Genomic DNA, 14,190 nt, shown 5'->3' with positions numbered 1-14,190 from the left:
CACATTTAAAACAGCTTATTGGATTGGGGATATAGGGGGCACACATTTAAATGAAGAAAACCTGCCCTCACATACTCTGGTATCTTCGTGCTAATGGAAGTGAGAATGAATGAGTAATTTGATCAGACAACCATCCCACCCTTTTCATGATATTCCATACATCAACAAAGCCCATTCAACATTCAGTTCTTCTTTGGTAATGTCCAACAGATCCCTGCATGACAACACCATTGATTTAGTTCAAGGTGGTGCGGAGCTCACTTTCAATGGCATATTCCAAAGACTTTTCGTTTTCTCCAGTTTTGTAACTCCGTGCAGTTTTTGACCAATAATGTCCCATTGTGCAACCAGTTGACAGACTTCAATATATCTTCTACGTCCTCTACGCTATCTGGAATGTAAAAAAAGGGGGAACTTTCTCAAAGCTTCCATCTCTTTGTTTAACTATTAAAAATACATTCTGATCTGAAGAATGCATTCTGTTATTAAATGTCGTAGTGACCCCTTATCAGTTAGTGGGCCCACGCAACAGACAAGCAAGTTACCGGCCCTTTATCAGTTAGAGGGCCTGCACAATAGAAAAGCAAGGTGGGCTGCTGACCACCTTTCGAGAACTCAGATCGAAACATCGCCAGTGGATGTAAACAATAACAGGCTTTCAGCATAAACATGGAACTACCTCACGAAAAGCCATGTGGCAGTGATCCACCAATTGGAACTCAAGTGACTGCATGCGGCACTCCGCCGAATCGGCATTATAAGCATGCCAGGAGATTCAGACCGGCAGTGTGTACCTACAGCTAGGACAGCTCCAGCCAATACTTACACCAGCTGTAGCATGTTATACATTCACTGTAGCATTCAGTAGAAAGTTATACCTTTGTAATTGCTAGAGTAGTATTTTGGTCATTATTTTCTTTTCATTGTTTTGTACTCATATCTTGTTTTGTAACCGCAAGAATTGATGCGTTTCTTATTGTTCTTGCATTTGGGAATTAGTGCGTGCCATGAAGGCTTTTTTTTATTATAATAAAGCGTGTTCAAACTAGATTGTTAGTTTTTTCCTGCTGACCGCAGGTCACTACACTAAAGACTAAAATACCCTGAATAAATTCAGGACTCTTCACATGAGGCTTCCAGAAATAGTTGTTGATACCTAACAGGAGGTGGAGAAAAATTTTTTTCGACACTACAATTTGTAAAACACCATGCCCTAGACAACAATCAGGATTTCTGGCTGCTTGGTGCATTGCCACCTCAGTGAAGAACTAAAATGAGCATAAGACAATATATCTTAAACTGTGGTATTACTTTTATTTTCACTGTAAACACTTTCGAGGTGCAGGAAGGTATTAAATTGGCAAGATCAAGTAACTCTTAATTCTCTGGTGTTAATAAATGTCTTGCATACAACAGTACTAAATACAATAGGAGACATCTGAATGTGAAGTAAATTATTACTTTCTAAAGAAAATCTATAATGAGAACAAAAAATTGTTAATCTCAGCAACAAAAGTTCTACACAGTTACGCAATCTATTAACTGAACAGAAACTGATATTTTTAGTTTCTTACCGCTGTTTGTATCATCATCCCACGTTGATCTCTCATAGCTCGTACAATATCAAGAGGATAAACTGGTTCATTAGCTTCAATTAGGCACATTGCAGTTTCCATGAGAATAAGAACTCCAGTACGACCTATCCCAGCAGAGCAATGGACAATGGTGGGCTCAACCATTCCAGTCCGAGCTTTGCGCACACGCATTGTGAACTCCAGGAACTGAGTGGGATCCTCAGGAACACCATGGTCTGGCCATGCCAAGTACTGCATGTGGCTGATGTGCCGCTCCTCTTCAGTCTGTTGCCAAGTAGTATCAGTGCACAATGATCTATTTCAAAATCATTTATATTCTAAACTAAGTGAGGAACGACATTTTATATTACTCAACATAATGAATTCAGTAATGGAAAACTGTATGCTAAATATAGAAATACAATGTCTAGGTGCCTGTCTCGTCACCAAATGACTGCCAAATCTTTCCTCTATCATTATTATCAACATCTTTATTTCATGGAAAAGATTACAGAATTCATATTTGTCTGGCTCAGTTCCTTATGAAATACTTATAAGCATTCTGAATTTGTTTCTTAAGTAATCTAAATACGTTTTATTGCAGGAAAGAACCTTCTAAGGATACATAACTCCCTTAATTGCAAAAATTAATATCACATAAATTATGCACTCTTAAATTACAGCTAGTAATTCCAACTGAGTAAACATTGTGCATGTGTGTGCAAATGTGTTTTACTTCTATGCGGCGGTATAGGTTTAGGCCTCTGTTATCACACCCTGCAGCCATTCACCCTGGTGAGCCCTTGTTTGCGAGTAATCAATGACATAAATTTCGAAATTTTGCATGATATTCTATGGTTGTGATTATGAAGTATGCAGTACATCAGTTGCACAGCATGATGTTTAAGGTTTTGGCCGCCTATGCAAAAGGTGGTCGGCACAAAACTCATTGGCTGCTATCTGTTTTTATTTTTAAATCCTTATCAAAATGACATAGTTATTATTTTTATTCAATTAACGGGGTTAGATGTAATTTTTTGATTTCTATTCCTGTATCACATCATGGTAATAACTTTTTCAATTGCTCTCATTTTTTTTCTTCTTTTCATTTTTTCTACTTGGAATCTTTGCCCATATTAATTTAATTCTTTCTTATTTACCTATCATAATATTTATTACTTGGAATCTTTGCCCATATTAATTTAATTCTTTCTTATTTACCTATCATAATATTTATTTAAATGTTTGAAACTACTAATGTATCGGTTAAAAAACAAAAGATGAAGTAATTATTCATACTGACTGTGCAATGGTGTCGAAAATGTATGTTTCCTAACAGTATATACATTTTTTGAATTGCACTAATTGGACAAAGAAACACATATGAAGATTCAGACAAAAGAAATGATTTTAAAGAAAACAAAATTAGTAATGTAAGAAATGAGTGATGAACGCAGAAAATGAGTGGAATTACATGGTCAAAAATACAGAGTAATAAAAATAGTAGAAATGAAATTTAAAAAAGTCAGCACCCAATGGGTTTCAAACTGGGAGGCTGACACCTTAATCATGATGCTATGCAACTGATCTGCTGAAATTTACTTTTTCACAGCTATAGAACATCAAGCATAATTCCAATTTTTTTCCTCCTTTAATTACTAATAAACGAGGGCTCACCAGGTTGAATGGCTGCAGGGAGCAGTCCTTGCGTCCTTAACTTTCGCAACTGTAAAGACAATTTCAAAAAGTCTATCACGTCATTAGGGACCTCACCCTGTTAATGGGGAATTATCTCCAGTAGACAAGCCCTCTCACCTCATCGGTACACAAGGCAAAATAGTGCCAACTCTGCCACTTCCTCATTGACATCTCAACCTGACACTATTGTTGCTAGTGTACTGCAGACTTGGATTTTCCAATGGCACCTATTTGGGTCAGCACTTAAACCTGATAATGACATTGTAATTCCCCACGACTTACCTTGTTAAATTTTTGAGAGTGACAACTGTGCTGTTCGTAATGACCTGCTTGTTACTGGCTGCACTGTCACTTCTTGCGTAACATATTTCTGCAATAACTGGCAACTGAGCCAGTAGAGTTGCAACCACAGGTTATGGAATTCTGTGCATTTGCAACATTAGTTGATATGGACTCTGCTTTGCTGAAGTACTTGGAACGGCAGGCTGAACAACTTTAGCAAATTTAGGCATAACAGGAGCAGTTGCCTCGGCATTATATGGAATTACTACAACAACAGCTGCCTCAGGAACTGGTGCCATGGAGTAGCATGTCCCAGCCTGCATTCCCACTCTTCCCCAAGACATGGGATGTTTTTAACTAGAAGATTCACTGGCAGCACCAGCATTTTGCTGCACTCAAGATTAACAACACAAATCCTCCGATAGTGTTTTAACCATGCTTAGACTGCAGTTTGCTTTAGGAACAAACTTCCTTATTGATAGACCCCAATATATGGAATCCATAGCCTGTCAAGGAACCACTTTTAGTGAAAGTGCCATGTCATGTTAGACCACCAGCATGGGGAAAAAAAGCCAAGAGATCTTGTTTAACCCTCCAGCTGCAGGCAACGTGGATGTGTACATTCAGCACTATTATTTTCGGACAAATTCACAAGCCCAATGACTTTAGCATTGGATGTAATTTCTCCTGTTTTCACGTCTGAAGTCGCAGTATTCCTGTTGAATACTTTCCTTCTGTTCTGGATCATCCTAGACTACAATTTTCCTGTCAAATATTTTTCTGTTGCTCCAGAAATACTAAAAGTCACCAGAAGTTAAAGGGTTAATGTGAGCAACTGACATTTGCAGCCTCAGCCAGGAGGATAGTTTTCACTGTAAACATTCCTATGCAGAGTGCCTTATTCATGGAATGATTACCTGATTTGCTCTGACTAGGAAATCTGCCACAAAGCATTCTTTTCTGCCAAATCTACTTTCGAGTAAGAGTTGTCAACAGCACAGGCATTTGAATTAATTATGACCAGAAGTTCGCAATTACAGCTCCCTAAAAATGTAGCAACAGTACAGGTTTCGCAACGTCTGAGTTCAGTTCTTTTCACAGATTCCTCCTCTAATTTAGCACAGTAGCATCTACACACTGCTATCTCAGGTATTACCTTCATAACAGAACTGTTTTACACATTGTGAGAGAACAGACAGCAGCAGCATTACTCGACAGCCAACAACTGAGTTTTTGGCTTAGATGACTTATTGTTTTTTATTTACAATTTTGCAAATAATACCTTTTCAGCCCACAAGTACCCTCTGCAAATAATTATAAGACCTCTTTTCCACTGGGTCAGGGTTGAGAAAAATTCTAAATGATTCCTTTAATATCTAAGACCCTGACAACTTTTCCTTGCATAGTTTGCTCCAACTTTTTGTAAGTATGAAATCTGAGCTAGACCAGCCTAAACAAGAATACATTATCAAACCAAGCACGCCAAGAAAGGTGGCACACTGTTGGCTATCATCGAGAAACCCAAACAAACTACCCCTCTCCCCCTGGTGACTTCGAAGCAACTATCAATACGAGCCTGTAGGTGAACGCTCTTCAAGACCGATCTAACCAATGCATACTTACAAATACCTCTTGATAAAGGCTCACAGTGTTGGAAATGATCAACACACCCTCAGCCTTACCATTTCTAACAATTAGTATTCAATATTATTAGCACCCATGGATTGTTGCAATATATCTTAAGCAACTCGGCCTATTCCTTGATGTATCAAGTATATATTTTTAGCCCCCACTGACAACTAGCCTATACCACAAAACTTGTCCTCCTCGAAGAAAATAAATTATTGTGCAAAATTCCAGCCACACCTTCAAATGGATCACTAGTCACACTTTAACTATTTTGGGTCTATTGCAACATAGTAAATAAAACGAGATCATGTCACAGCATCTACAATTATGAGATTCACTTTTCACCAACCAGTGAACCCACAAATGTTGACACGATGTCACATTTCTTTGTTGCTCCGTTCTCTGCATTCAAGCAGCTTGACAAAAGATTGTTCCTATTTCATTGCCAAATAAGTTTTCTCATCACTATGGCAAAGATAGTACAGGAAATTAAATAGAATGGCATTCTACTGCAGGTCTTGTGGTTCCTGCCTCATCAAAAGCTCACGTGGGTGATATGTGTCATCTCAGGCATAGGTCATGTTTGGTACTTTTTGTATGCTGAAGCCATATCCCTGCTTTATGTATTTTTTTCCATTTATTTTTCAAGCATAGTAAACTATGGTGTCTGTTGGCACAGGTCCATCTGCAATGTCTGAAAAGCAATTTCTGTGCTTGGCTTACTTGCATTTCTCCACTTGGCAAGAAATATTCTACTAACAATCAGAAGTAATTATGCCAACAGCACCTTTCCTTATCCATTCTTTTGCATCTTTTATTTAATATTCATACAAATCAAACTGGATTCTGCCTTACTGATTCTTCCTATTCATCTTTATGATCCCACAGTATTTTTATTCGGGCCTTCCTCAAACATGGTAACTTATTTAATTCCGTTCATGAATGTAGACTGAAAAATTTTCTACCAAATTTAACTACAGATTATACGGTAACACATTAAATGCATATGACATGCACTCACTTTCACATTAAGATACCCTACTATTGTGCTGGCACTGAAGCAACTGGCTAACAAGTGAATGGGCAAAATTACTTTACCTCTAGATTGGTGAGTCGAAATTCTCTGAATATGAAGCTGCCTGTAGGTTCAGTCTCCTCTCGTGTACATGTGATGTGTAGATGAGATAATTCCAAAGTTTGTGTTAGAGCAGGCCAGTATTTGTGACACTTTATGCGACCCCGTTCCACAACTGGAGTTACCATTACAATTAGAGTGCTCTGAGCTTCCACAACCATCTGCCAAAAATCAGCAACTGTTCCTGGCAAAGGACCTGAAAGAAATAGCTATATTTAGTTGGTATTTAATGAGACATGCTCATTGTGATTCTCAACTTTCCTATAGTGTGTGAACTGGAGCCAATACATTTATTCTATACTCAGAAACAAACAAACAAAAGTGAAACAAAAATTCAGAAATACAACTGAATAAGAATCAATTTTTCGCTGAGCACCTACTTACTTATATAAACAGATGCTTCTACAGATTCCAATGCACAATTTTTCTGATCATGTTTTACATTTACTGCAATAAACATTCTTTTGGTTGACACCATAGAATATAAATTTTGTCACGATACATGCAAGGTAAAATGATCCAAGTCTGTCCATAAAGGTAATCCAAACACCACACCAAAGACTGCAAGCGTACAAGCTCAGGCAACAGTTTTGTGCTCCCAAGATCCACACAGTGGTGCAGTAGTTAGTGAGCGTCAACATATTTTATGAACAAAGGGAACTTTTATTTATTTATTTTTTCATCTTCAGTGGCAGGTGCCTATTCAAAAACAACACTATGCGTAAAACAGTTAGCCTGACACTCGAATACAGGAGTTCCAGTAACGGAATTTTTCAGTTACAGGCATATAATTTGAAGTTGGGTCCACTAGCAAACTTCTACAGTGAACTAAATGTCCCTATCTTCTGTAAATGAAAGTGAGGTAAAAAAATCATCTGTAATTTACACGCTGGCCGACAGGCAAACATATTTAAAAGTGGTGTGTGTGATAATGGATTGGAAAACCATCCATGAAGAAATACAAGACAACAATGTTTGGCAACAAATGAGGTTCAAAATTACATGTTTGCAATGTTAGGGGAACTTCAAACATTTTCATAGCTACAAATTCTTAGACCCTATCAACAAGCAAAATAGCATTCCAGAATCTTTTTGTTATCAGTCTACTGACTGGTTTGATGCAGCCTGCCACAAATTCCTTTCCTGTGCTAACCTTTTCATCTCAGAGTAGCACTTGCAACCTACATCCTCAATTATTTGCTCGACGTATTCCAATCTCTGTCTTCCTCTACAATTCTTGCCCTCTACACCTCCCTCTAGTACCATGGAAGTCATTCCCTCATGTCTTAGCAAGATACTTAAAGCTTGTTCCCCACAGATAAGTAAGATTCTCAGCCACATATGTAATACCTCTTTGGAGCAGGGTGTTTTCCCTGATAGACTGAAATATGCCATTGTAAAACCATTGCATAAAAAGGGGGATACGTCGGATGTCGACAACTATCGCCCAATCTCTCTTCTGACAGCTCTATCAAAAATTTTTGAGAAAGTAATGTATTCAAGAGTAGCCTCTCATATATGTAAAAATAAAGTACTAACAAAATGTCAGTTTGATTTTCAGAAAGGCTTTTCAACAGAAAATGCTATTTACACTTTCACTGATCAAATATTAAATGCTCTGAATAACCAGACATCACCCATTGGTATTTTTTGTGATCTCTCAAAGGCCTTTGACTGTGTAAATCTTGGAATTCTTTTAGTTAAGCTAAATCATTATGGTTTGAGTGGGGCAGTGCACAAATGGTTTAATTCATACTTAACTGGAAGAATGCAGAAAGTTGAAATAAGTGGTTCATGTAATGTTGATACAACAGCTGATTCCTCAAACTGGGGGGCTATCAAGCACTGGGTCCCACAGGGTTCAGTCTTAGGTCCTTTACTGTTCTTGATATACATAAATGATTTACCATTCCATATTGATGAGCATGCAAAGTTAGTTCTTTTTGCTGATGATACAAGTATAGTAATAACATCCAAAAACCAAGAACTAAGTAATGTAATTGTAAATGATGTTTTTCACAAAATTATTAAGTGGTTCTCAGCAAACGGACTCTCTTTAAATTTTGATAAAACACAGTATATACAGTTCCATACAGTAAATGGCACAACTCCAGTAATAAATATAGACTTTGAACAGAAGTCTGTAGCTAAGGTAGAATTTTCAAAATTTTTAGGTGTGTCCATTGATGAGAGGTTAAACTGGAAGCAACACATTGATGGTCTGCTAAAACGTCTGAGTTCGGCTACGTATGCTATTAGGGTTATTGCAAATTTTGGTGATAAGAATCTCAGTAAATTAGCTTACTATGCCTACTTTCATTCACTGCTTTCGTATGGTATCATATTCTGGGGTAATTCATCGTTGAGTAGAAAAGTATTCATTGCTCAAAAACGTGTAATCAGAATAATTGCTGGAGCCCACCCACGGTCATCTTGCAGACATCTATTTAAGGATCTAGGGACCCTCACAGTAACCTCACAGTATATATATTCACTTATGAAATTTGTTGTTAATAATCCAGCCCAGTTCAGAAGTAATAGCAGTGTGCATAGCTATAACACCAGGATAAAGGATGATCTTCACTATGCAGGGTTAAATCTGACTTTGGCACAGAAGGGGGTAAATTATGCTGCCACAAAATTCTTAGGTCACCTACCAAACAGCATCAAAAGCCTGACAGATAGTCAACCAACATTTAAAAATAAATTAAAAGAATTTCTAGATGACAACTCCTACTCATTGGCTGAATTTTTAGATATAAATTAAGGGAGGGAAAAAAACTAACTTAAGCATTAGTGTCATGTAATATTTTGTGTAATGTAGTATCTTTTACAGGCATCTTTCTTTAACCTGACACGTTCCACATCATTACGAAGTGTCGTATTCCTGTTCTATGGAACAAGTATTAATCTAATCTAATCTAATCTAATCTGTCCTATCATCCTGTCCCTTCTCCTTATCAGTGTTTTCCACATTTTCCTCTCCGATTCTGCGTAGAACCTCCTCATTCCTTACCTTATCAGTCCACCTAATTTTCAACATTCGTCTACAGCACCACATCTCAAATGCTTCGATTCTCTTCTGTTCCGGTTTTCCCACAGTCCATGTTTCACTACCATACAATGCTGTACTCCAGACGTACATCCTCAGAAATTTCTTCCTCAAATTAAGGCCGGTATTTTATATTAGTAGACTTCTCTTGGCCAGAAATGCCTTTTTTGCCATAGCGAGTCTGCTTTTGATGTCCTCCTTCCTCCATCCGTCATTGGTAATTTTACTGCCTAGGTAGCAGAATTCCTTAACTTCATTGACTTCGTGACCGTCAATCCTGATGTTAAGTTTCTCACTGTTCTCATTTCTACAACTTCTCATTACCTTCGTCTTTCTCAGATTTACTCTCAAACCATACTGTGTACTCATTAGACTGTTCATTCCGTTCAGCAGATCATTTAATTCTTCTTCACTTTCACTCAGGATAGCAATGTCATCAGCGAATCGTATCATTGATATCCTTTCACCTTGTATTTTAATTCCACTCCTGAACCTTTCTATTATATCCATCATTGCTCCCTCGATGTAAAGATTGAAGAGTACGGGGGAAAGGCTACAGCCTTGTCTTAATCCCTTCTTAATACGAGCACTTCGTTCTTGATCGTCCACTCTTCTTATTCCCTCTTGGTTGTTGTACCTATTGTATATGACCCGTCTCTCCCTATAGCTTACTCCTACTTTTTTCAGAATCTTGAACAGCTTGCACCATTTTATACTGTCTAACACTTTTTCCATGTCGACAAATCCTATGAACGTGTCTTGATTTTTCTTTAGCCTTGCTTCCATTATTAGCCGTAACTTCAGAATTGCCTCTCTCGTGCCTTTACTTTTCCTAAAGCCAAACTGATCGTCACCTAGCGCATTCTCAATTTTCTTTTCCATTCTTCTGTATATTATTATTGTAAGCAGCTTCGATGCATGAGCTGTTAAGCTGATTGTGCAATAATTCTCGCACTTGTCAGCTCTTGCTGTCTTCGGAATTGTGTGGATGATGCTTTTCCGAAAGTCAGATGGTATGTCGCCAGACTCATATATTCTACAAACCAATGTAAATAGTCGTTTTGTAGCCACTTCCCCTAATGATTTTAGGAATTCTGATGGAATGTTATCTATCCCTTCTGCCTTATTTGACCTTAAGTCCTCCAAAGCTCTTTTAAATTCAGATTCTAATACTGGATCCCCTATCTCTTCTAAACCGACTCCTGTTTCTTCTTCTATCACAACAGACAAATCATAGAGGCTTTCAATGCATTCTTTCCACCTATCTGCTCTCTCCTCTGCATTTAACAGTGGAATTTCCGTTGCACTCTTAATGTTACCACCGTTACTTTTAATGTCACCAACGATTGTTTTGACTTTCCTGTATGCTGAGTCTGTCCTTCCGACAATCATATCTTTTTCGATGTCTTCACATTTTTCCTGTAGCCATTTCGTCTTAGCTTCCCTGGACTTCCTATTTATTTCATTCCTCAGCGACTTTTATTTCTGTATTCCTGATTTTCACGGAACATGTTTGTACTTCCTCCTTTCATCAATCAACTGAAGTATTTCTTCTGTTACCCATGGTTTCTTCGCAGCTACCTTCTTTGTACCTATGTTTTCCTTCACAACTTCTGTGATGGCCCTTTTTAGAGACGTCCATTCCTCTTCAACTGTGTTGCCTACTGCGCTATTCCTTATTGCTGTATCTATAGCGTTAGAGAACTTCAAACGTATCTCGTCATTCCTTAGAACTTCCGTATCCCACTTCTTAGCGTATTGATTCTTCCTGACTAATGTCTTGAACTTCAGCCTACTCTTCATCACTACTATATTGTGATCTTAGTCTGTATCTGCTCCTGGGTACGCCTTACAATCCAGTATCTGATTTCGGAATCTCTGTCTGACCATGATGTAATCTAATTGAAATCTTCCCATATCTCCCAGCCTTTTCCAAGTATACCACCTCCTCTTGTGATTCTTGAACAGGGTATTCACTATTACTAGCTGAAACTTGTTACAGAACTCAATTAGTCTTTCTCCTCTTTCATTCCTTGCCCCAAGCCCATATTCTCCTGTAACCTTTTCTTCTACTCCTTCCCCCACAACTGCATTCCAGTCGCCCATGACTATTAGATTTTCGTCCCCCTTTACATACTGCATTACCCTTTCAATATCCTCATACACTTTCTCTATCTGTTCATCTTCAGCTTGCGATGTCAGCATGTATACCTCAACTATCGTTGTCGGTGTTGGTCTGCTGTCGATTCTGATTAGAATAACCCGGTCACTGAACTGTTCACAGTAACACACCCTCTGCCCTACCTTCCTATTCATAACGAATCCTACACCTGTTATACCATTTTCTGCTGCTGTTGATATTTCCCGATACTCATCTGACCAGAAATCCTTTTCTTCCTTCCACTTCACTTCACTGACCCCTACTATATCTAGATTGAGCTTTTGCATTTCCCTTTTCAGATTTTCTAGTTTCCCTATCACGTTCAAGCTTCCGACATTCCACGGGGCGACTCTTAGAACATTATCCTTTCGTTGATTATTCACTCTTTTTCTCATGGTAACCTCCCCCTTCGCAGTCCCCTCCCGGAGATCCGAATGGGGGACTATTCCGGAATCTTTTGCCAATGGAGAGATCATCATGACACTTCTTCAACTAGAGGCCACATGTCCTGTGGATACACGTTACGTGTCTTTAATGTAGTGGTTTCCATTGCCTTCTGCATCCTCATGTCGTTGATCATTTCTGATTCTTCCGCCTTTAGGGGCAATTTCCCACCCCTAGGACAAGAGAGTGCCCTGAACCTCTATCCGCTCCCCCGCCCCTTTGACAAGGCCGTTGGCAGAATGAGGCTGACTTCTTATGCCGGAAGTCTTCGGCCGCCAATGCTGATTATTTATCAAAATTTAGGCAGTGGCGGGGATCGAACTCGGGACCGATGACATTTTGATTATGAATCAAAGACGCTACCCCTAGACCACGGGTAGGTCCAGAATTAATGACTATGTAAAACAATTTCAGAGACAATTTTTGAACGGACTCTATGAAACTCTCAGGCTGGATCACAATTTTTATGTTATTGTGTTCCGTAGTATTTCCTGCCAGAATTAAAGGGGTCGCAAAGCTCCCTTTTTTTCTTTCAAAAATGAGCATCGATATGACTCACATAATTTTACTTTTCTAATCTTATTTTGTCTGTCCTAGGTAGCGTATGACCCAGTCACAATGACTAAATGGGCTTTTGTGGTCAAAAACTGTATTCAACTGAAGAAAGATATCAAAATGAAGTATACCTCGTATCAAAATTTCTCTTATTTCGTCGTCATTGCTCAAAATGTTTCCTGTTGGAAGAAAACACCACCACACATTGGGAGGGGGGGGGGGGGGGGGGTTCTTTAATGTTCTCTTCAAGTGTTCTTCACATCTGTTGTTCACACTAATCACTTACGATAACAAAAATAAATGTTATGTGATAAAGAATGTTTCCCCTCATACACCACCAACCAACTAAAATTTTGTTTAGATTCAATTTACTTAAACAGCGCCATTACAGGTTTCTAATTTAAAGAATTAATCATCACAGAGAGAATTTGGTTTATCAAAACACATGACCATACCATGTTATTATAAGGGAGCATGAAGGAAAACAGGTCTACTAATACTCAGGCAATGAGAGAAAGCACATTTCTCACTGCCAATCCTTATGAAATGTTGTGGTGCAAAACTGAATGAAATCTAGTTGACAGTATGTGACAACAATACAACAGCTGGAGGCAGCCAGCGCGAGCCATCTAGCGGCAAAAAGGTGACGCTAAGTGGTAGTATTAATATAAAATAACGCCGAGAGAGGGTAGCAGGGAATGGAGACAGCCAGAGGGAGACATCTAGTGCCTTAAAAGAGAAATGGTACTGCTAGCCTTACCCGGGGACAGTACATCCCTCTTTGAAAATGTAAATAGTGTATAAGGAAAATAGATAATAAGTAAATGAGTAAAAATAATTAAGAAGTGCTGATGGAAGAAAAATAGATAAAAGTAAATAGACTATCAGTAAATGAACCAGTAATTTTACAAGAATAACAAGACAAAGAGGGGATGGAGGCACTGTTCAGCAGTGGAGAAAAACACTAACAAAGCTAAACAAGAAGAAATACAAGTCACTGATGCAAACTGGGGTATCTGCTACAGAAGCCAGTTACTCTAAACAATGTTCAAAGCTTCATTATTCATGGCATTCACTGTTCAAAATTATCAATTTTGCTCTCGGTTATTCTTTGCTAAAGGAAGCATAACATGGTACAGCCAAATAAACACACAGATATAACAAAAATTCATTATCTTCTAGGCTATTATGATGTGTATCAGTTACAATATCTGGAGGGGGGAAAAAAACTGCTCACCATGTGGTGACAGGAAAAAGTATGGAAGCTTATGGAACCAGTGACTACTCTTTCCAGCAGAAGGGTTTAAGAGGAAGGGAGTGGGTAGCAGAAAAGAACTGGTCAGTTTTAGGAAAAAAGGTGGAGTTTGGAAAAGTCACCCAGAACCCTTGGCCACAGGAGGCTTACCAGACGGTATGAGAAGGACAGACCTCCCTTCTCCTCTCGTCCAGTAATTTTCCCCTGACTCAAGGTTCTGGGCAAATTCTTCTGGACTCTACCCCTTTTCCTAAACCTCACCAGTCCTTTTCCGTCATCCCTCTTCATTCCCCTTCAACCCTTTTATCAGAAGAAGGAACCACTGGCTCCAAAAACTTGCAAACTTTAATAACTTTTATATGCGTGTGCTCCTCCCATTGCTTGGTGAGTATTTTTTATCTGTTC

At 38.6% G+C, this 14,190-nt stretch overlaps 1 protein-coding gene across 5 annotated transcripts in view; it reads right to left on the bottom strand.

Moving 5' to 3' along the window:
- Window positions 1-14,190, bottom strand: part of LOC126356243 (tyrosine-protein phosphatase non-receptor type 4) — a 172,249-nt gene that overhangs the window by 20,579 nt on the left and 137,480 nt on the right. For all 5 annotated transcript variants that reach the window (XM_050007069.1, XM_050007073.1, XM_050007070.1 and 2 more), the window contains exons 17-18: window positions 6,282-6,514; window positions 1,575-1,859 (exon numbers count right to left, since the gene is read on the bottom strand). In XM_050007069.1, the coding sequence (XP_049863026.1) occupies window positions 1,575-1,859; window positions 6,282-6,514 (518 nt within the window). The remainder of the gene's footprint in view (window positions 1-1,574; window positions 1,860-6,281; window positions 6,515-14,190) is intronic.

The sequence above is a fragment of the Schistocerca gregaria genome, chromosome 3 (assembly GCF_023897955.1).
Source record: "Schistocerca gregaria isolate iqSchGreg1 chromosome 3, iqSchGreg1.2, whole genome shotgun sequence".
In the NCBI taxonomy this organism is placed as follows: domain Eukaryota; kingdom Metazoa; phylum Arthropoda; class Insecta; order Orthoptera; family Acrididae; genus Schistocerca; species Schistocerca gregaria.
This window is presented reverse-complemented; position numbering and strand designations above follow the sequence as displayed.